This window comes from Mus caroli, unplaced genomic scaffold (assembly GCF_978045245.1).
Source record: "Mus caroli unplaced genomic scaffold, Mus_caroli_1 scaffold_16, whole genome shotgun sequence".
NCBI lineage: Eukaryota > Metazoa > Chordata > Mammalia > Rodentia > Muridae > Mus > Mus caroli.
The window spans coordinates 2749015-2772651 of NW_028227271.1; the positions used below are offsets into that span (position 1 = coordinate 2749015).

Genomic DNA, 23637 nt, shown 5'->3' on the forward strand with positions numbered 1-23637 from the left:
GCTATGGTGAGGACAGAGAGAACACTCAGGTCATACCATGCGCAGATGCCACTGGCTGCCCCCTCAGAGCACTCTGGGCTGACCAGGAAGGGTATGCCACTAGATCTGACAGCATGCCATTCAGATACCAGAAGAAGACGGTGGGAGGCTGGGGCGGCCATACCAGACACACCAGGCTGCTAAGTGGGGTACATATAGCATGCCACAGAAGTAGGGCATACATTGTCCTGGGGACCCAGTTACCCACGGTAGATCCTGGAACCCAGGATCTGGACAGACTCCTGATGCAGAATTCTGTATCCAAGTGAAGCAGAGGTGCCCACTCATGGGAACCAGGCCTGGACCCCAGGCAGGTGTAGGTCATGTGGCTCAACCATCATGCCTGGTTAAAATGTGTGACTGCCTCGGTCCCCTCAAAGGCTGAGTTCCCTTGGTTTTTACAGACACACCCTTCTCTGAGCTCAGGGAGATTATGCTGGACCTAGCAGGGTGGGTAAGAGGAAGCCATCCCTGGATAAGGAGGAGCAGGCCCTGGCTGAGCACTGGGCTGAGAACCTTTGTAGTTTCCAGAAATTCCTTGGGCACCTTGATGCCTGTTTCCGTACCAGACTTCCCATGAAGAAGGTAGAAGCTGTATGGGTAGCCATGGAGGAGGAACGGGAAGAAGAGTGAAGGAAAAGGCAGGGCAAGGAGCTGGACACCTGGAGGCAGAACTACAGCCAATCAGAGACCCTCTTGGCCCCTTGATGGGGGATTGGGGAGGACTCTGAACCCAGGCCAGCTGTTTGGAGTGGGTCCTCTACTCTGCTTGTGACTGAAACCTTCAGCCCATTTTTCAGATGAGGGTAAAATACAGCCACATAGTTGAGGTTTTCTACCAGTGGGGACAACCAAGCTGACTCCGCACACAACCCAATGTCACATCACGTTTCCAAAACCAAGAGCTCTTGGCCTTGGTCATGTGCTTCCTGCAGGCCTTGAGTCAGTGGAGTGCACTCGGCTGGTCCTCAGTAAGGGAGAGAGGGAAGGGGAAATTAGCAGGGGACACTGACAGATGGATAAGATAAATAATAAGGGGGCTGTTTTCTAACACCAGCCTGGCATGGCGCCCAGGGCAGTCATCTTACGCTGGGAGCTCAGGGCTACACTTGCTTCATCTTTTCCAGAAGTATGCGAGCCCAGATACGTCAGCCTCTCGGTATGCAGCGTGACCTGTGGCTGGCTGCCCACCTTTCTCCCTGCTCCTTCCTTCAGAACTTCGCCTTCTTGGCACTGACCACCCAGCCCTACCCTGCCCCACCCAGCCAGCCAGGCCTCAGGGCCCCTTCCTCAGTCAGGCCCCTCTTGCAGGGGACTGTGACAAGCCCCTTCAACAAGGCAGAGCCCCCGTAGGGCAGACAGAAAGCTGTGGTACGGGGAGGGCGGGAGCCACATCATCTAACTAACAGGTTGGTCTGGCTTGGAGGAGTCCCGCCCTCCTGTAGCTAATGAACACTATGCAACAGGTGTTTTCGCCTCAGTCCCCAGCCGGCCCTGGATGTGACAGGAGGCGGCTGCCAGCCACCAACTCCAAATCTCCCTAGCTCACTGGTGAGCCCTCCAGCTCCCAGGCCCAGGGGGGCCACCATGGCCTACCGCTCCTGCGTCGTTGGCTTCAGCAGCCTCAGCGGCTGTGAGATGACCCCTGCGGGCAGTCCCCAGCCTGGGACCTCAGGATGGGGCAGCTGTGGGCTCCCTGGGCCTGGCTTCAGCTCTCGAAGCCTCACAAGCTGCAGGCCAGCTGGCACCATCCCCAAGGTGACTGTGAACCCCAGCCTGCTGGTGCCTCTGGACCTCAAGGTGGATCCAGCTGTTCAACAGCAGAAGAACCAAGAAAAGGAGGAGATGAAGGCTCTCAATGATAAATTTGCCTCCCTGATTGGCAAGGTGAGCTAAGTGGGAGAGGGCACCAAAACAGAAGGGCCCCAGGCTTTCCAGGTGACCTGGCTGGTGGTTCCCTGAGCATCGGTCATGCCCCGCCCCTGATCCCAGCCAATGGGGACGCAGCATGGCTAAACCTGCAGAGATGGGTTAGGGAATCCTGATACATCCTGGTGTCTGGGGTAAAAGGAACTTCAGGGTGACTCTGCGGGGTACTGGATAAGGGTGCACGACCTGGCTGGGGATAGGAGGGCTCTGTGTACCCCTGTAACAGTCAAGGGGTGCTTCTCGGGACGGCCTATGGAGGTGTGGCCTGCTGACTTCTGCCCAGGTGGGTGGATGGGAGATACTGCTAAGAAGCCCTCATAACCATAGCCCCAAGCCTCTGTACCAGAACCATCTCCCTTCCACCCTCCTGGCTTTCACCATTCATCCGCAGAGCCACTGTTCTGTCAGGTCCAAAGCGGTGGGGGGGGGGGGTGGCAGAAGGAGGCTGCCATGGAGTTTGTATGAGTAAAGACGCAACTTTGGCTTGTCAGGAGAAAGGAATGTAGAGGACTGTGTCAGAATCCAACCAGCAGCCAACAGTTGGCCTGCTTTGCACTCACCTAGGTGGAAGGAACAGGCCCCTAACAACATGGCCCCCACACTTCCTAGACTCACTGCCTGCAGCTAGCCTAGGGCTTCAGGAAGTCCTATCTACCTTCCAAGCCTGTGCCCACTCAAGCACTCCAAGAGGCCTCTGTGAGCAATCCTCCCAGCCCTGCTTCCTCCTGTGTCAGAGCCGCACTGACTGAATGGCACACTGGTGTGCTAGGCACCACAGGGCACCTCACAGGTTCACCTCAAATTCCCTTAACTGTAAAGAAAGACATTTCGTGACATTGCGCAGAACAGGGAACCCTGGCCAGTCCTTATTTGCCTCTTGGTTTCTGACTCTGCAAACCCTTGCACATTTCTGGGGTCCTGAGCTGTGGGGGTGTACAGACAGACAGGCAGTGAGAAGAGAGTGTCACGGGTGGCCTGGATGCCTGAATGCCACAGGAACGTAGCAAGGCGGCCGTGGGCCAGTGTTAACTAACATCACTACAAACGTTGTTTTCCCAGCTGTGCAGATGAGGCAATAGGACCAGAGAGACTCATTGCATTGCCCAGAGTCACAGAGCCAACAACTGATACGGTTTATATTTAAACTCAGGTCTGCGTGTGTATGATGTGTATGTGTGTATGAGAGACAGGCAGACAGATAGACAGAGACAGAGAGAGAGAGAGATCTGAGGCAGAAATGGTGTCTTTCCCTGCCTCTTCTGACTAGTTCAGAGTCTCCTCATTTACACCCGAGATGCCCAGATTGGGGGAGGAGCAAGCAGACCTTCCCACAGCTGCAGATGGAACCCACGGCCCGAGAGGTAGGCCCTGCAGAGGTGCCTCCTTGACAAGCCTGGCTAATCCCTTAAAAGGAGTGCTTCGCTGAACTATGTAATTTGGCTCCCATGGGTGGCTTTTCTCTCCTTCGAATGATTGCCAATGCTGATGTCACTCTGTGCCACTGCCATGGGCACCGTGTGGGAACCGTGGGTGTGGGCCCAGGGAAGGAGCCCTCACAGTTAGGGTCCTTGAAGGTCCTTAGCAGAACTTAAGCCTCCTAGCTCTCAAAGTTGGCCTTGAGGTGGGGTGCCCATCACTGTAGGGTACAGGGGACTATGGGTTCCAGCCCTATGCTAAGCAGAGGCTGTGAGAGACCCCAAGAGACTAAAAAAGCATTAGAACCCTATTTCTGAGTTTGAACCCTGGAACGACCACCAGCCTGCTGTGTAACCCCAGGCAACCTGCTGAATCTCTCTGGGCCTCAGTGCACATCCATGTACTGGGTTTCTCAATTAAATGGGATGACTTTTGAACACATCTAGCAGATAGTGCAAGTTTTCTGAGCAAATAAGCCTCATTCAGGGAGCTCCCAGACCTAGCTATCCTCTCCCAGCCACACACACTGCAGGAAGGGAAAGGATGGGGAGGGGCCATAGGGAAGGCACAGCCCAGGCTTCAGAGAGAGGTACTGGCAGGGAAAGCACAGAGAATGGATTCCAGGCCCAAAGCAAGGCTGGGATCCTGAGCAGAGAAGAGGAAAGAGGACTCCACTCCTCTCCCCGTTCAAAGCCTTCTGCCTCCCTGAGAAACCAGTGCTTGTGGAAGTGAAGGGAGCCGTTCCTCTAGATCCCGGCAGAGAAGCCTACCACTGTGGTGTTTGCTTGCCTTGAAGTCTATGTTTCCTTAAGTAAGTCACTTACCCTCTCTGTGCCTCAGAGTCCTCTCTATCAGGCTGCTGCAGGGATCTCAAACACACAGACAGCCTAGGCATTGGGGCTCTGGGGAAGGACTGCCCAAGCCCAGAGGACCATCTAGGAACAGAGGTGGATAGCTGGAGACAAGGGTGGGTCATGCCAGCTCAGATGTCTCTGTTGTCAGCCCTGCTGGCATCAGACACTGGCCAGCTCAGAGGTGGACAGCTGGAGACAAGGGTGGGTCATGCCAGCTCTAAAGGTCTCAGATGTCCCTGTTGTCAGCCCTGCTGGCATCAGAGAGTGGCCAGCTCAGAGGTGGACAGCTGGAGACAAGGGTGGGTCATGCCAGCTCTAAGGGTCTTAGATGCCCCTGTTTTCAGCCCTGCTGGCATCAGACACTGGCCAGCTGTCCTGCAGATCTTGTGCTCCTTGCCTAATACTGGGATCTGACATCTTCCCAGCATGTCAGGGATCCCGGTCAATGTCTCCCTACTGACTCAGTGGCTGGACCTTCCCCAGGGTACATCGCAGATCCAGGCAAGAGCTCAAAAGGTGACTTGGAGTCCCCTGTAAAAAAGAAAGGAAAAAGAAAAAGAAATCTCACACTGTGAGTCCTGTCCAGCCTGACCTGGCTCCCTGCAGCTCCCAGTCTGCTTCCCTAACTGCACAGTGAGGGGTAAACAAACCAGGAATTTGCTCTGGAAGCCACCCCCAAAGCTGCCACTGTGCCTGACAGGGCAGGGCCCCGGAGATGCCACTGTGCACCACAGGGCAGGGGGACCGACTAGAGGAGAATGCAGCGGCTCCTCTGGGGACCAAGGATTACTGGCCCTCCCCAGGTCTTTGTTCCCACAGGGAGGAGCCTCTCTGCCTTTAGCAGGCCATGGTTAAAGGTGACTTTTCATCCCCACCCACTGAGACAAGAGACTCCCCAAGACTAATGGAAGTCAGAGGGTATATCCCTGGTCCTCCAAGAACACATGCTCTCTACCTAGCCTGGCTAGCCCAATTCGTAGCATCTTCCCACAGAGGTTAGACTAAGGGAAGAACTTCCTGATATAAAGGTTTTTCTGTTGCTCATGGGTGGAGGTAAGAGCCTCAAGTCTCTCCTCTCACCGCACCCTCAGTGTAAACACGGACTCCTGCTTGTCAAAACGGAGGGAAGGTGGGGTGAGCTGGTACTCCCACACACATGGACACAGAGAGAGAGAGAGAGAGAGAGAGAGAGAGCACAAGGCAGAACCTTCTTGACCTCCATCCTGACTGAACCAGTTTGCTTGTGGCACAGGTTTAAGGCACTGCCTTGCAAAAACTTCCCAGCAAAGCAAGATGGGTGTGAGGCAGGGGAATGACCGCTCACCAGAGCCACAGTCCGTGCCTCTATCGAATGTTCCTGCTCTACTCCCTTCCAAAAACAGAAGTACCCTACACTTGTTGCAGCTCTGTCTTGCTGTGGTCCTGGGAGCAAGGCCAGCACCCTCAGCATACCACCATCCAGTTAGTGCCGAATCCTCATGGCCTGAATAGCCCCTGCCATTTGGGAACGGCCCAGCCAGCTCTCACCTCGGTGGCCACCCAGGGCTCTCAGGCTAAAGGGGAGAAGCTGGGGTGGGAGTGGGGGGCTTCCAGATTTGAGTTTTGGGGGCACTCTTCAGGGGGAACAGAGAGAACACATGAAATGGAGGAAGGCAGGGACCCCCCCCAAAAGGATAGGCAGGGTGAGAATGAAGCCAGGAAGTTTCCATCATCCTAGGATACACTCCCGTGGGAACTGAAGCAAGAACAGAAGTAGGCACGCAGCCTTCTGGGTGCCTAACTGTGATCCAGAGGTTGTGAGTGCCTGTGGAAATCTCAGGGAGGAGCCTTTCTGCCTTAGCAGGCCATGGTTAAAGATGACTTAAACTCCACCCACTGAAACAAGAGACTCTCCAAGGCTAGTGGGAGAGAGAGGAGGTGAGGGGAACAGTCAAAGCTTTGGGAAAACCACAGGGCTCAAAGCCCTCCATGTCCCCATGTTCAAGGCTGCCCTGACTCTGCCACTTCAGAGGGCCCTGGGCTCCAGGGCAGCAATGCTCTGCCCACAAGAGACACATCACAGTGGTTAAAGATCTCAGTTCAGGGCTGGGGTCACAGCTCAGTGGCAGAGTGCTCGCCTAGCATGCAGGAAGGCCCAGATTAGATCCCCAGTACTACACAAACCAGGAGCTGTGGTTCCACACTTGAGAGGCAGAGGTAGGAGAACCAGCAATCAAAGGTCACCCTCACCTATATAATGAGCTTCCAGGTCCCAAAACAAACAAACAGAACTCCAGGTGCCAGGCCTGGCTCTGCTGCCTGCTAATTCGGTGACCTCAGGCGATTCTCACAGCTCCGTGGGTTGGATGGCCCCCCTCTGGAAACTGTGCTGATAGCAGGTACCCACTCCACAGGGTGTTGCCTCAAAGAAGTTGGAACACAAAGCACTTGGAACCAGTCTGGTACACAGTAGTTGGCAGCTCCTACACGTCAGCAGCTTCCTCCCTCCCGAGTTCATCCCCACCTTCTGCCCCCTGACAGCTCTTTCAGGCAGTATCATCAACCTCAACTTCTAGCTAGGGAAACTGAGGCTCAAAGAATCTGCAAGTCTGGATCAGGAGGATTAATACTAAAACATACAGCAAGCCTACCTTGCTGAGGCCAGGTGAGATCAGACTTACCATGCAGGAGAGGCAGGTAGGACCCTGATGTCTCCCGTGCCTCTGTTTTTGGGCTCTCCCAGTCCTGCACCAGCCTATGACAGGCAGGCATTCCACACCCCTGCTCCCCTCCCTCATTGGATGGAAGCCCTGCCCAGTTAGGAAGCCGTCAATCTCTGGTCTCCACCTTCATCCTCTCCTTATCTCTGCATCTTCGACTCAACAGCCAAGAACTGGCGGTGGCTTTGCCTGCTGAGTGGAGCCAGTGTTGGTGAATGTGTGCAGATGAGCTGCCCTGTGACAGGGAGCCCCACCTTGGGGTCCCCCAGCCTGTCCAGGGAACCCAGTGTGGCACCCGATGACCTACTCAGTACCCTCCTGCTCTTGCAGGTCCAAGCTCTGGAGCAACGCAACCAACTGCTGGAGACCCGATGGAGCTTCCTGCAGGGCCAGGGATCAGCCACCTTCGACCTCAGCCACCATTATGAGACATTCCAGGGCCGGCTGCAGGAGGAGCTGCGTAAAGTGAGCCAAGAGCGGGGACAGCTGGAGGCCAACCTGTTGCAGGTGTTAGAGAAGGTGGAGGAGTTTCGCGTCAGGTAGGTCTCACACTGGGAACCAGGGGTAGAGGCTGAGGGTAGGAACCAGGCTGGACTCTGGTGGGGTGCACCCAAGGTGGAGAAAGAGGAAGTGTGGGGTAGAACACTGATCTTCTCTAGACATAATTCTTGAGAACATCATATATGTATATACTGAAGGTATGGGAAGAACCTATAGCACTGACCCTGACGATCCACCAAATTTCAGCCACACCAGCTTACAGCTAAGCCCTTGGGTGCTGGCACAACACAGGCCTGGCTCCAGCAGTCTCTCCTGAGCCTACATGCATGCCAACTCCTGTGTACTACCCTGGGACAGACATCTTGCCTCTAGCAAAGCAACCTAAAGACCGTGCTCTACAGCACACTTTGGATGTGATCTTGGAATCAGGAAAGAAGAAGGAACACTGAAGTGCAGGCGGGGGACAAACAGGACAGGGCTTATCTTCATAAAGCAGCAATACCCCTGTAGGGAATACTGCTGGCATCAAGGTAACTGGCAAATCAGAAAGATGATGGAAATATAGCCCCTGCCCACGGGATTCTCTTACAGCTACTGGGGTAGAGGGACAGACGGACAAATGGTGAGCAAGCACCACTCAGTAGTCACAGGTCCAGCCTAGGCATTGAAGTAGGAAATATGTATCCTCATCCCAGACCCTAGCTTTGTGGCTTCAAGCAAACATAGCCAACTGACTGACCTCTGAGTGAGTGGACACGGTGACTGACACTAACCTCAGGTGCCATGAGCAAGAAATCGAGAGTTCAGGTTGTGCCTGGCAGTGACTTTCCTGTCCCCTAGAAAATGGAAGTTGACCAAGACTGGCTGAACTGAGCTGGCTAGCCTAGGAAGGCTCAGGACAGGTGACCCTCTAAGATCAAGTAGTGGGCAAGCCCTCCAGGACAAGGCAGCTGAGGCTGAGCAAATAAACATCGCATACCCTGAGCCTGTCCTCAAGTCCAGGTCTCCTTCTGAGGGGCCTCCACCCTGGATGGGGGGAGGGAAGGTAGGCATGGGGAACCAAGCATGGCTGATCCCTGTCCTGCAGTGTGGTCCACACCCTACCAATCCGAGGTAGGGCCAGCATTCTAGGGGCAGCCAGGCAGAGCGTAGGGTAGGGCAGCTTGCCTAGGAACCCAGGCTCCAGAGTTGAAGCTCCATGTAAGCCACCCCTCCCAGAGAGCCCTGCCCTCCCAAATCCTAGGAAACCCACATGGGCATCTGATCACTCAGAACTTCCCCGCACTTGTTCACCAGGGGTGGCAGCCCATTTCACTGCTCTCTAATAGGTCTGAGCATCTCATAGGAGTCACAAGGCAGGAACTACTAAACAAAATTGCCACCTTCGATGGCCATGACAAAGCACCATGGCATCCCTGGGGACATGCAGCTGAGTCCCTCTCAGGCACCACTGGTTGCTGACACCTAGCTGCTGACCTGCTTCCTGTCTGCCTTGCTGTTTAGGCTAAGGCTGCTCCTCTGCGGAGGGGAAGAAGAGAATAAGTCTTATAATGGGGTTTCAAGAGTTTTGGGTCTGCAGGCTAGAGCTGAAGCTGTTGGTGTGGGGTGGAGCCGGGACAGGGAGGAGCTGTGCCTTGCCTCTGCAGGGTGATGAGCTCAGTCTTGCTCCCAGAAATAAACAAAGGGGGGAGGGGGCGATTTAGCAGGCTAAAAAGGGCCTGAGAACAGGTTCAGGAGCTGGCAACGGATTGGAGGTGGGACAGAAGATAGGCATCACCTGAGCCTCTGTGGGTGGAGACTTGCAGAGGTCCCCAAGGTCTGGCTAGTCTAACTCCTAGTTACTAAGAACAATGTAACAATGTAACATTGTAACAATGTAACCATGTAGAGGCCCAGCAAGAGGAAGCAAGGTGCTCAAGCTCATGCAGCAGGAGCTTCAGGGACAGCACAGAGCTGTACAAGTTGGTTGAAGAGAAGTGTGTAGTTGAGGGACAGCTAGAGGCCGAATCTAGCTAAGCATCAGACGGCAGGCTGGGGCACACTCAGGCAGGTTGTACACCCTTTGAGGAAGGAGCTCTTCCAGCTCACACAAAAGCTGGGAATCAATAACAAGAGATTCAGGTTGACTAGGTACCAGCCACAGCCTGGAATCCATGCTAAACCCTAAACCTTCTACTGGACCATTAGCCTAGGCCCCAGGCATTGGCCCTCTTGGGAGGATGTCTCAAGATCCTAGGAAGGATACCTAGGCAGGCTCCCTCTAGCCCTAACTCTCCTGTTGTCTTTCCCTACTTGGGGCAGGCCATTTGGCTGCCCTTAAAGTGTGTGTGTGTGTGTGTGTGTGTGTGTGTGTGTGTGTGTTTACCAGGTCTCCGGTGAGTCTTTCTTGGTGGGTCTACCTGAAACAGTCTAGAAGCTAAGACCCCTCATCCCCAGCGAAGGCCTCATTCATAGCATAGGCAGCTCCACAGTGCTCAGTCAGGACCAGGCACCTCCTACACCTTCTCAGAGGACACAGCCACCAAGGAGGTAGCTCTAAGCCATTAAGAACAAGTAGGACAGTGACAGAGAGAAGATGACATGGCCATCCAAAGGGGAAGCAGACAAGGAGGCTGCCCAGGGAATGGAAAGGGAAGAAGGGGCTAAGCAGGGACCTGGCACCCAGAGGTCCCACAAGATGCTTCCCCGAAGAGCATCTTGCCTGCAACCACAGAGAGCCAGCATTGGGGTGGCGCCTTTGCTATAAGCACATCAGAAACTGCCTCCAGAGGCCTTTCCACCCACTTCTTCCAACCCTCCAGATCTCATCACTGACCTGCCTCGGTTCTCTTGGCAGATGTGGAAGTTCTGGGTCTTCCCACCTAAGACTCTGCTGAAAGCTAATTTGTAGCTCAATTTGTGGGTTCTGTTTACCTGGAGGAAAATGTGGGTGCTAACCAGCTGCCTGCATTCAGAGGGCAGCAGGATGAGGGGCTCACTGACTTCATCCCCAAGGTAGGGGAATTTTACAAAGGCTCCCAGAGCATGTCTCACTCAGACAGCCCTAAGGGGTGTTAAAGATGCTCAGAGAGGCAGCCCCACTCCCCTCAGGGCCACCAGAGGCTTGATTGTAGAAGTACTAGAGGCCATGGCAGAAGTCCTAGCAGTGCTAGGTGACAGATCTGCAGCAAACAGTGGGACCTCACATGTTCCTGGTCACAGACAATGCACACACATAAGTTGTAACTAAGCTGTGTAGTTGCCCCTCAGGGGAGCTAGCACTTGAGCCCTCTGCTCAGCCTGCACTCCTCACAGGACCCTGAGGTCCTCCCCAGCTGCAAGCTCTGAGGGTCACAGGAAAGGGTGTTAGGGACCACCAGGGAAGGGAGCCCGTGGTACCTGTTACACACATATATACACATGTAATCAGCGCACCTGTAGTCAGAACCTCTGAGCATTTTTGTTCTCCCTGATGCATGACCCCTGTCCAGCCCCACCATGACCCTCAGAGACCCTCACAGATTCCTGGAAGATAGGGTAAGGCCAAGTGCAGCCTATTCCCCAATTTAGAGACCTTGGTGCCCTGTGAACACTGCCATCCTTAGGTCCGCTCCCCTTCAGAAAACATGTGGGTTTAGTCAGTTGCCAGGGTCACTGTGACACTGCCCTACCAGGAGGTCAAAGGCTGGGCAGCAGGCACCTGTAATTAGAACCCTGAGTCAGGCATTCCTGGAAAGGGGAGAAGAAACTAACCCACATCCGCGTACATCCACTGGGGCTGTCCCTGAGGGCGAGGATAGGACATCTGAGGCTGGCAGATGCCATCCACCTGATGAGGCCAAGACTTACCTAGAAGAGGGAAAAGTGAGGGACCAAAGGGTTCTGTCCCCACCCAACAATATCCTTTTTACAAACCCAGGGTGAGCCTGACACAGGAGGGAAGCTACATGGAAGAGAGTTGACAGGCAGGACAGGCCACCGACTAATGTAACTGCAGCAGGCAGGCTTTGTCAGCCTACAGACAGACAAACAGACAGACAGACAGAGACAGAGACACAGAGACAGAGTGGGAGAGCCTTAGACACAGGAAGTAAGGAAAGCTGGGAGAAATTAGCTGCCACTAAGTACACTGGAGATCTCTCTCCCTGTATTCCTTTGGAGGTCACAAAATAAGCTGGTGTCCCACTCTCTAATGAAGCCAAGGAGCAAAAATGGGCTGCAGGGAAGAGGTGGACCTGGGGAAGGGAGTGAGAGACCCAATAAGAACAGCATACCTTGTAAATTAGTGGGAGACCAAAACAGGAACAATATACCTTGCAGGTTAAGGATTCTGTTTGCAGTTAAGACATTTAAGGCTAAGTCCCTGCTTGTCCTGTGTTAACTTCTTGCAAGTTAAGGTTTCTATTTGTAATTGAAAATAAGCTCCTGTTTCTTAGATCTCATGTAAACTCCTTGGCACTCCATTCACACGGTGTGTATGCTTACCCCTGTTGCTTCCCTTTCATTGCCTCTTTTGAACAATGTATAACAACTGATTGTCCCCTGTGAACACCTTGTCCCTCATACAAAAGGGACTTCAAGATGCCAGCAGGGACTGCTCTCAAATTCTGACTCAGGGTGAGACAGACACCTGGCCAGTCCTAGGTGCACCCCAAAATGCAGCTTGCTTTAAATGGACAATCATGGATTTGGTCTCTTCCCCTCAAGATTCTCTGGTTTAACAAGAGGAATGAGCTAAATACTAGAAGAGGACTGACTACAGGCGTAGCCCACCTGCACTTATGATTCTGGGGGTTGGGTAGAGCAAAGAGCCACCATGAAAGGGGTACACCATCAAGAAGGCTTCCCAGAGGACTGTGCAGTAGAGTCTGTGCCCACCAAAGGAAGACCCAAGTTCTCTTGTTTGATTTTGATTGTTTTGTTTTTTGTCCTAACAAGGCATCACTATGTGGCCCTGAATAGCCTAGAACTTGCAGTCCAGGTTGGCCTCAAGCTTGTTGAATCCTGTCTCTGTCTCTCAGGTGCTAGAATTATGAACATATGCCTCCACATCCAGAATGGCCACCTTCTCTAATCATCACAAATCGCGAAGATCTAACAGAGACCTAGACCCTCAAGGAAAGTTAACTAAACTCCAAATTCTACAACATTGCTAAAGAACATCTCTCCCCACAGGTATGAGGACGAGATCTCCAAGCGCACAGACCTGGAGTTTACCTTTGTCCAGCTGAAGAAGGTAACGCCCGGTGCCCAGGGTCTTCCATCACGACCCTCCCTCCATCATGACTCTCCCTCCATCATGACCCTCCCTCCATCATGACTCTCCCTCCATCATGACCCTCCCTCCATCATGACCCTCTCTCCATCTGACCCTCCATCATGACCTTCCCTTTATCATGACTCTTCCTCCATCATGACCCTCCCTCCATCATGACCCTCCCTCCATCATGACCCTCCCTCCATCATGACCCTCCCTCCATCATGATACACACACACACATACACACACACCCGCCCTTGTCACCAGCATCATCCACTTACTTTGATACCTAAGCAAAGCCCTCAGGCACATGAGCTGAGGGACCAAGAGGTAAAAGGCCCAGCAGCAGGCTGCCTTTCTCCAGGCTCAAAGGCAGACTTCCTCTGGATATCCTCCCCCTCCCCTGACTCCTACCCAACTCCTGCCCCGAGTCCTGGCTTTCTTAGTCTCCACTCTCACCTCCACTCCCAACTCCAGGACCTGGATGCTGAGTGTCTCCGAAGAACTGAACTGGAAACCAAACTGAAGGGCCTGCAGGGCTTCCTAGAGCTGATGAGAACAGTCTATGAGCAGGTGAGAAAACACAAGGGGAGGTCTTGTTTAACAGCCACTATTTCCAGCCAATGACATCACAGCTTCCCAAGTGCTCTCTGGGTATCAATGGTCCTTACATTTCCCTTTGTTACACAGCCTACTTCGGCTGAGCTCCCTTTGAGCCCTGCAGTCCAATCCATAGCTCTTCTGGCTCTGATGAACAGAGAGCTTCACCCTCTCCCACTCCTCGCGAAGACGGAAAGACTCGTGGTGGGATTCAGCACAATTTTTAATTTTTGAAATGATATGGCAAATGCAGACAGAGGAGCTTCTAGAACATAGCCCCATCTATCTCCCAGGTCCTCAGCTGAGCCTGGGGAACTCAAGGACTTGACTCTTCAGGAACACTATACCTTCCTGGGTATCCTACCATTCTTTCTCTCTTCTCTCTTCTCTCTCTCTCTCTGTGTCTCTCTCTGTCTCTGTCTCTGTGAGTGTGTCTCTGTCTCTCTCTGTCTCTGTCTCTCTCTGTCTCTGTCTCTGTCTCTCTCTCTCTCTCTCTGTCTCTCTCTCTCTCTCATTCCATATCACCTGTCTCATGGCTAAGGGGTACAGGCGTGATCTCTAACAAATATCTACAGTATAATAAGTAGAGAGAGCCATTGCTGGGGTTGGCAGGCTCCAAAGCCAAATGCTGCCAGCAGCTGGTGCCATAGCAAAGAAGCCAAGGTTGGACCAAAGGTCAGTGACAAAGTCACAGTGCAAGCAGAGTCCTTCCATTGGCCCCACAGACTTCTGAACACTGCTTCCCAGCCTGGTAGGGGAGACTGGGCCTTTCTTCCATCAGACTCAGCATCCCAGGACCCCTGTGGAACTCACAGTCATCTGTGCCATAATGGGGAGAACCCCCACCCTCAGGAGCAGTAAGAAGGCCAGCTCCCAGCTGACCACACCAGCATCCCTGGAGGGCATATAGCCCACCACAGCCCTCTAGCCCAGGCCACAACCTTACGGGTTGATTGTTCTGCCCAAGCTCTCTTTGGCTTGGTGTGGGCCAGGCAGGCATCCAGGGCCAATGCTTCAGGGTCTGTCCTCCACTATGCTCACCGATGCCTGGCAAACTCAAAGCTCTAAGGCAAAGTGGAGGGCCTGCAGCTGAGACCCAGGCAGAAGGAGGCTGGCCATAACCAAACATTAGAGATATGCCTAGAGAGACTTTTTGGCTCCCTTGTCAACAGCCAGGCCTGTGAACTCCATTTGGACAGAGCCACAGCTCTTTATTTGGAGCCACAGCTCTTGGGCTCTGTTTTGACTCCTCTTTTTTAGAGTTTCTGTAACTCTGGCCAAGCTGTTGTCGCCTCTCTGTGCCTCAGTTTCCACATTTGTAAGTTGAGGAGAACAACAGAAGAGATGCCATGACCAAGGAAATGCTTATAGAAGAGAGAGTTTAACTAGGACTGTGCTTACAGTTTTAGAAGTTAGTCCATTATCATAATGGCTTCCAACAAGGCCATGCCTACTCCAACTAGGCCACGCCTACCCCAACTAGGCCACGCCTACCCCAACTAGGCCACGCCTGCTACTCCTTCTCAGATAGTCCCACTCCCTGACAACTAAACAGTCAAATATATGAGCCTATGAGGACCACTCTTATTCAAACCTCCATAGCATCCTTGACTGTCAGATGCAAGAGTCCTACATATACCCAAATCACCTGATGTTCAAGTCTCCTACATAAACTGGCACGTTGTTTGCATGTGACCTGGGCACCTGTTCCCCTGTGTTGTAGAAATACTTATACTACCAAAGACAATGTAAACAGTAGTTCTCACGCCATCTTGTTTGAGGAACCAATGGCCAGAGAACCAGCCTGCACATGTCAGTAGAGGGGCAATTTTACCCCATGTGTGTTTGGCTGAAGCCTCTGAGAAGCAGGTGGCCACGGAGGCCAGCTGTACACGGTTGCTCCTACTTTTGTGAGCACCGAGGTGGCCAGTGAGCTGGGCACCGAGATGTGGGCTTTATAATCCACTCTGTGTGCATAATGACCTTTGCCAAAGAGATGCCAGTGAGCCCCTAAACCCGGGCTGCTTGTCAGAAATAAAATCCAAGACATGCAGGTGTTTTCTAGAACCCATGTTTGGGTTAGAAGTTGGGCTAGGCTATAACTTTTTGGTAGGGTGCTTCCCTAAAAGGGAGACAGAATTATTTTAATGCCATATTCCCCTTAATGTGTTATTATATTATCCAAATATCCAATATATCCAAAGTATGAGTATTTTGACTCATAATCAATATTAGTGGACTATTTTACTTTTCTTTCTCCTATTAAATGTTCAGAGTCAGACATAATCTGAACTCTGAGGAGAGAGAGGCAGGAGGATCGAAAGTTCAAGGCCCCAGCCTCTACACAATGAGTTCCGAGCCAGAGGGTTGCGTGAGACCTGCCTCAAAAACCAAAAGAAACAAAACACACACTCAAAAAAGTGTAAAATGTAAAGTGAAGCACACTTTACCCTCACAGTAGCTCATCTCAGTCAGATGAGTCACGTCCCACGTGCTCCACAGCCACTAATAATGACTGGCTCCCTTCCTGGACAGAGCAGGCCTGAGCAAACAGAGGTATAGGCTACAGCTCCCTCTCATGACAGGAAAACACAGTGGACTATGGGTAGCTCTCGGAGGCCTGGACACTTGAGTTTCAACTTTGGGTCTGATCAGAAAAGCCTTGTGTTATAGACCTATATCCTATCAAATTCCAAAAAAGTGGGGACCCTTCCTCTCTCCCCAGCACCAGGGAGCACATAGCTACAAGGCCATTTCCAGACACCTCGGTAGAACCCACTGGTCAGCTCTGCAGTGTGCATGGAATCTGCATGTGTCTAGTCTCAGTAGTGCCTGCCATTCCCAGATGCCCTGGGTTCTGGGAGATTTGGGCAAAATCAGCTGAGAGCCCCCTGCAGCCAGTCTCCTGGGAGGATGCAGAGGTGCCAGCACCATCTTAATGGCTTTGGCACGGAGACAGGTTCAGAACAGGCTGCTCTGCCCTGCAATCTAGATCCCAGCCTTATTACCCGTGCCAATCACAGCAACTGTGGCATTAAATACTATGTATTGATCACTTAGTATTGTCTGGGTACTGTGCCAAGTGTTCTCCAGACTAACTCACAGTTAATGCTCCTGAAAACTCTATGGATTTGATAACGACAGAGTGAGTCCATTTTTAGAGCAGCCAGATTTAAAACCTGGCTCAGTAACTATGAGAGCTGGCTAGAACAGGTTGCTTTAATCTCTCTCTCTCTCTCAATCTCTCTCTCAATCTCTCTCTCTCTCTCTCTCTCTCTCTCTCTCTCTCTCTCTCTCTCTCTCTCTCTGTCTCTCCATGCTTCTATCTCCCCATCTGTAAAATAGGAAGCATAATACAGGCACTGTGCTGTTGGGAGTGTGTGTGTGCATGTGTGCATGCATGCACATTTGTGCTTGTGTGAGTACCTGCATGTGTATTCACATGTGTGCCTGTGTACATGTGTGTGCATGCATATATGAGTATGTGCATGCATGCATGTGTGAGTTTGTGTATGCATGTGTGTGTATGTGAGTTTGTGCGTGTGTGAGTATATGCATGCGTGTATGTGTTTCTGTGTGCATGTATGTGTGTGCATCTGTAGGTATGTGCTTGTGACGATCAGATGAGAACCTCTGGTGTCAGTTCTCCCCCTTCACCCTGACTGAGCCTGGTGTTTTTGTTATTCAAAGCATAGCATGATGGTCTAGGTGGCCCTCAGTCTTCCAGGGACACTCTTGTCTCTGTCTCCCATCTCAAAAGTTTTAGGAGCAGGAGGATTACAGACACACACTAAGGTGCCCAGCTTTACATGGGTTCTGGGGACTCAAACTCAGGTCTTAGCCTTGCCCAGCACTTAGTCACCTCCCAGCCCAGACATTATTTCTTAACAGATCCTAAAGCACTTAGAATAATGTCTTCCATGGAGTAAATATTTAAAAAGTATTAACTGCTTTTAGTTCTGTCTGGCACCCATTTTACAGGTGGGAAATGGAGGCTTGGGGGCATTTTAAAAAACTTGATCAGAGTCACCTAATGAATCCAAGGGGGTCACATTTAGAACACAGTGCCTCTGAGAGCTGTTTTATCAAGCAGCACTTGGTTTCCCCGGGAGAGCCACTGTCTCCTCGGTGCCCCTAAGGGCGTAACACTGTGAGACAGACATATGCACAGCAGCCTCCTCCAACTCCAGCTCCCTAGAGAAACTCTAAACTATACTGTGGCGCAATTCTTGCCAACTTGGGGTGTCAGGGGCCCACCCCAAGGTGGCACCTCACCACACAAGTAAGCATTGTTATACCCTCCTTCCCGGAGGGACAGCGTGTCTGGACAGGTACACCGCTGTTCCAAACATCACTTCCTGCTTCTGTTTATCTCACTCTGCCTCCCCTGCTTCTTTCCAGAAAGGTCTGAGGTGGTGCCATCAGTGTCAGCCATCCCTCAGCCCCAACAGGGAAGACCTGTCCTTTGTAGCATCTCCTGGCCAGGCCCTGGACTTTCGTGGGCCATATGCCAAGTCAGGCCTGAGATGAAGGGTGTGGGGCTATACCCATGACCCTCACTCACTGGTTTCCACTGTGCGCCCACCAGGGGATTCCCAGAACTACATCTCTAAAACTGTCCTAGCAGGTGCCCATTTGCAGGGAGCCATGTTGTGGACTGTGGTGACTGTCAGCCTGATTCCAGTCAGTGCCGTCAGCCTGCCTTTACCCAGAGATTTATATCCTATTCATCCAAAGATTAATCAAAGATCCCCACAGCTCCTGGTCCCCAGGCTGGGGTCCTGCCAGCTGAAACTGCCTCCAGAATTCTTGCAGCCCCTGAGCTTCCTTTCCAAGAAGTGCTGATGGTCAAGGCTGCAGACAAGCAAATGGGAAAGGCACCATCCATTGCCCAGAGAGTCCATCTGACCCCACCTCGTCTCTGAATCTATACTCTAGAACACAAGCCACCAGTAAGAAGTCCCAGTCCCTGCCAGGGGCAGAAACTAGAGGCACCACCACAGGCACTCTAGGCATAATGATGAACAGGGGGAGAGGGCCCCAAAAGTGAGGAAAGTCAAGGTATATGGCCACGAGTGAACCAGCTGAATCAGGACCTAAGTAGGCCTCCAGAACCAAGTGCCAGCTGTCCTAGGAAGCAGGGAAGAAACTAACAAGTGTGTTGCACGCGTTTCAATAAGAAAACTGTAAGGAAGAAAAAAAATAAAATGGGCAATTGAAGACTTCTAGCGATACCCACCAATTTCTGTTCACCCTTCCCGTTTGGATCCTGCCTGGGAATGAGGTTGTCAGCAACCAGAAGCACCGGCTGGAAAGTTGTGACTGAAACAAGGCCAGGGATCTGTGAATGCCAGAAGAGGCAGAGGTCCAGGCTGTACACCCACAGACTGAGCTACAGCCACACAAAGCCACCTCTGCTGGCTCCCTGCCTGCTCCCTATGGCCAGCAGACTCAGCTGTCTGTGGAGAGGGCTGGCAGCCATGCTCCGATGACACACAGTCTGTTCCTCCTCCCAGCCTGAGCCCCCCCCCCAAGGCACCTCCAGAGGAAGCAGCCCAGCCTATGACAACACATTGCAGCCCCTGAGAGACCCCTGTTCCCACATGTCTCACTATTTAGTCCTGAGGTTTCCCGTGGGAAAGCTGGCCTGGCACTAGAGATAGTTAGATAGCGTAGCTCCTCTGTGCTAAGCTATGCTAACAGAACACGGGAGGGCGATCAGCGCAACTCCACTCCCTGCAGTTGCCTCCACCTCCCCACATGATCAAGAAAGGATAAACTCTGGGCACTTGTGGCGAGCACACTGTTGCTCCTGGAGTGTGGCCTGGGGGAGGGAGTCATTATTACTTCCAGATGGTTCTGGGGACTAATGATTCTCCTAGCAGAGATGCTTCTGGGCCCAGAGCATTTTGTACCCTCCATCCCCACCCTGCCTAGCATCCACCCTTTCCGGCCCAGTAAACTTACATGTTCCATCAACAAATGTGGGGGCCCACAGCTCAAGATGACCCTGCCAGGCTCCTTGGGGCTCCCTACCCAATGAGGAAGCAGAGGGCAACAGAGAGCAAGGAGCCTGCCCCACCCCACCCCCAACCTCAACACCAGGCAGGAGCATGAGCCTTTCCCACCAGCCTGGGGGAGGGGTCCCAGCCTGAATATGAAAGTCAGAGCCACCTCTGTCCTTTGCCCTCACTGAGAGGGAGAATATGGGGAGGCAGAGAGGGCAGTAAGAGCCACCTGACTCCCTGTGAAGTCACAGATGGTAGGTAGCATAGTCTCTACCTCCTGGGGGTACAAAGGGACTGAGTGTGAGAGACCTTGAGTCCTCTGCAGGAGTCCTGAGCCTTCCCGTTCTGTGTTGCCCAGGAGCTGAAAGACCTTACAGCCCAAGTGAAGGATGTGTCGGTGACTCTGGGCCTGGACAGCCGCTGCCACATCGACCTGAGCGGCATCGTGGAGGAAGTGAAGGCCCAGTATGACGCCATCGCTGCTCGAAGCCTGGAGGAGGCTGAAGCATATTCACGGAGCCAGGTTGGGGACTAACCTAAGAAGGACTAGACCGGAGGTGGCTGAGGCCTTGTGGCTCTGGGCCCTGAGATTCTCTGAGGAGTAGTGGGGAACATATGCAGGGAGTGTTGCAGCATCCAGTCCACAGGCAGCATAGAAAATGTAAGAGGCAGTTCCTGCAGGGCTCCCGGGCTCCAGGACTCCAGGGGCCGTGGGAGGGGAAGCTGTATGGGGCCTTCCTGGAGTCACAGCGTGGCCAGGTATGAGCGGCCAGAAGAACACCAGGAAAACATGGGGCTGGAGGGGGAGAGGGAATAGACTGCAGAGATGAGGCCAAGAGGGATGCTGAGGGGGCTGCATCAGGCCGCCCTTACCATCCCTCTTCCTTTCAGCTTGAGGAGCGAGCTGCCCGCTCAGCCGAGTTCGGGAACAGCCTCCAAAGCAGCCGCTGTGAGATTGCAGACCTCAATGTGCGCATCCAGAAGCTGCGGTCTCAGATCGTCTCCGTCAAGAGCCATGTGAGAAAACCTCTGAAGGGCCAGTGGGGACTTCTGGGTCAGGAAACATGCTCCGTCACACAGGGTACACACAAGACCTGGCAAAATGGCCCTGAGTAGGTCTATGCGTGCCTCTGGCCTGTTTTCTAACCCGACAAATGGAAAGAAACGTACAGAGCCACCCTCTGTAAAGTGACCAGAGCTACTGGGATATCAGAAAGCACTCCCCCACCCCCATGCACAGCCTGGGCTCTCATCCTTGCCCAAGCCCAGTCAGTCATACAGAAGAATGAGACCTATGTCTCAGGTGCTGGTCTAGACTCCTTGTGATAGCTTGTGAAATGTCCCAGGTCTAAGTGAGCTCCCTGAAGGCTCATCACACCTAGAAATAGTGTTGCTTAGCTAAACATACACTGGGACAGAGGCAACCTCAGGCCTGGCCCACTCACTGCTCCTTCCCTTTGGCCTCCTGGCTGCAGTGCCTAAAACTGGAGGAGAACATCAAGGTGGCTGAGGAGCAAGGAGAACTGGCCTTCCAGGATGCCAAGGACAAGATGGCCCAGCTGGAGAATGCCCTGCAGCAGGCCAAGCAGGACATGGCCCGGCAGTTGCGCGAGTATCAGGAGCTCATGAACACCAAGCTGGCTCTGGACATAGAGATAGCCACCTACCACAAGCTGATGGAAGGAGAAGAAAGCCGGTGAGGAAGGGGAGAGGGGCGGGGTGAGGGCGGGGCAAAGGCTGGCCTGAAAGCCTACCACCTGACAGGGCTGTGATCCAACTTCACTCAGTCACTTACTGGAATTGGGACCTAGTTCTGTATGGCCTGTTTGCCTAGCTGGAAAATGATAAGCATGGCTCACCTGTGATAGGAAAGTCATAGGAATCTGACCAGAGAGATGGCTCGGGGCTAAGTTTCCCAGCCAGAGTTTTACCCCTGGAGTCCAAGTGGTAGAAGGAGATAACTAATTACCACCAGTCTGACCTTCATGTGCACTCTACCACACACACACACACACACACACACATACTCACTGTTTTTTAAAAGTTCAAGGTGGATATCCTTTTTAAAAAGTACACAGCTGTGTTCACTGTGTATGCTTGGCAAAGAAGGGACTGTGGCCCCTGGAGCTGACCCTGGGCAAGGGGCAAACAGAGTGCAAGCATCCTGGTTTATCTGAAGTCCATGTTTGGGTCTCAAACACCAAGACTCTCCTCCCCTCTCCCCTTAACACTATCAAGTGTCTGAGGAACCAAAAGCAGGGTACGTGTGGCTCCTCAGCTCCCTAGCTTCTAGGGACTCCAGAGACAAGGAAAAGCAGCTAGTCAAAGTCACAGGACAGGACAACCACAGGCCTGGGAGCCACAGCCAAGAATTGCCCTGCACTTAGCAGACTCCAGCCCCCAATCCTAATGGGGTTAAAATCCCAGGTTCCCTTCACACCCTACCATATCTCCCTCCTGCAGGATGGACCTGCCTTCTGCCACTGTGGTCAGTGCTGTGAAATCTGGATGCAGAACCAGTAAGTCTACCCACCCAGAGACCCAAGACAGGGACACATCGGGTGTGGGGGACTGGGGCCCCAAAAGCATCACCTAAGCTGCCTCAAATCCTCCAGCCCTTCCCTCCACACCCTCTTTGTCCCCTGTAGCTGCCTCCAAGTCTGGCCTCACCAAGACCTCCTCCCGGAAGAAGAAGAACCGCAGAGGCCCAGTGATCAAGATCACTGAGATGTCAGAGAAATACCTCTCCCAGGAATCAGAGGCCTCCGAGTAAGACAGCAACCCCAGAAAGAGCCTCAAGTCACTTCCACTGCAGCCGACTTAAGCTAAACTCAAGAACGTGGCCTGGAGCCTCCAGGTTGGGAGGAGAGACACTGAACAGGGAGAAGTGGGTTCTGGCTGAGACTGGGTTTCTCTGGATGGTCAGAGAGAACCGGCAGCTCCATTCCTCATCCGCGTCTCATTTGCCACCTCCAGTCTCCTGGCCACAGCTTGTCCTGGCGGGCAAAGGGGAGCTTGGGGCCTGACACCTCTCCACTCCTCTGAAGATCCTCTTCCCGCGTAGCTCTGACAAGGTGCTTGACTTCTGCGCACTGCCTGCCCTGACTTCTGCCTCAGCCTTGCCTTGCCTCTGCCTCTAAACCGAGGCTGGCATCCTCGCCCATTAGCCAGGACATAGATTGGGCTGAAGGATACACTTGGACTTTGTCTCATATATGGTGTTCCTGGGCCTGGGGGCTGAGAACTCCTAGACCCCCTGCCTCTAGGCCTCCCAGACACCTGACAGTATTGGGGGATGAAAGGCTTGATGTGTTAGACAAAAGCCTGAGCCCCAGAGTGACCCAGATGCCTGCATGTACCTCCTTCCAGGGACTAAGATGTCATACCTGACTTCAAAGCTATTCTGGCCAAGCCACCACCCTAGGAGCAGAAGCCAGAGATAAGAGTCTGACAGCAGGCCTTGCCTCCCCTCCCTGCCATTCTGGGTTGTGCCACCATCCTGAAATCTGGGCTCTGGCTCCAGCCAGGGTCTCTCCAACCTCAACATTTGTCTTTGGCACAGCAGGCACTAGAGCCCTAGAGCCTGCTAGAAATGCCCATCTCCCCCAAATCTCACTTCCTAGGGCCTCTGTTCTATCCCCTAAGACAGTCCACGCAGTGGGCCAGTTCTCCCCACCCCCACCCCTCCCTTCCTCCAAGCTTACTCCCCCTGCCTTTGGTGGGCCATGAAGAAGGCTGAGCCTTGGAAGATCTGGAAGTTTCGTAGGCATAAATTTGATCCAGGCAGTCCCCAACAAGGGCCTTCAAAGGACTCAACCCAAGGGAGCCATTCTGCATCCACCATGGGTGTCTGTGTGTTCCAGCCCTGGCTCCCACCTCTGGGGTTTGTGGAGCACAGCAGTGCCAGCCTTCTGATGCCACCAGCCTCCTTCTGCCTCCCTTTATTTCCAAGACCCATGTCCTGGCTCTCCTAGCCCACCTCCCATTCCTGCTTCTCATTCTCCCAGACCCTGTTTCCTCAAGGCCCCTGGCCCTCCAGGCCTGCAGAGAGTGTTGATAGGCTGCCAGCTCCTCCAGGCCAAAAGAACCCAGCAATACACTTAACCCTAGAGTCCCCGAAGTGGGTGCTCAGTGCTGCTTTCTCTCGGGCTATTAATCCATTTCCAAGGGGGCAATCCTCAGTGGGACATGAAATATAGAACATATATTATTTTTCATAACTTATGTGGCTTTTAACTTATTGCTTCCCTTCCTGTTTCTGCATGATAAGTGCTGAGTATACTATCAGGATTTTAGAGAACTCATTCCAGCCACCTGCTAGACTGGCTGACTCGGGCAAGGGGTGAATAAAGT

General features: G+C 53.0%; 1 protein-coding gene across 1 annotated transcript; it reads left to right on the forward strand.

Annotated features, from left to right (window-relative positions):
* The first annotated feature begins 1532 nt into the window (after nt 1-1532).
* On the forward strand, nt 1533-23637 carry Krt80 (keratin 80). The gene is made up of 9 exons (XM_021182856.3): nt 1533-1926; nt 7268-7476; nt 12593-12653; nt 13154-13249; nt 19643-19807; nt 20176-20301; nt 20760-20980; nt 21748-21803; nt 21933-23637. Exons 1-9 carry the CDS (start codon nt 1627-1629, stop codon nt 22055-22057), a joined length of 1359 nt encoding a protein of 452 aa, XP_021038515.1. The 5' UTR covers nt 1533-1626; the 3' UTR covers nt 22058-23637.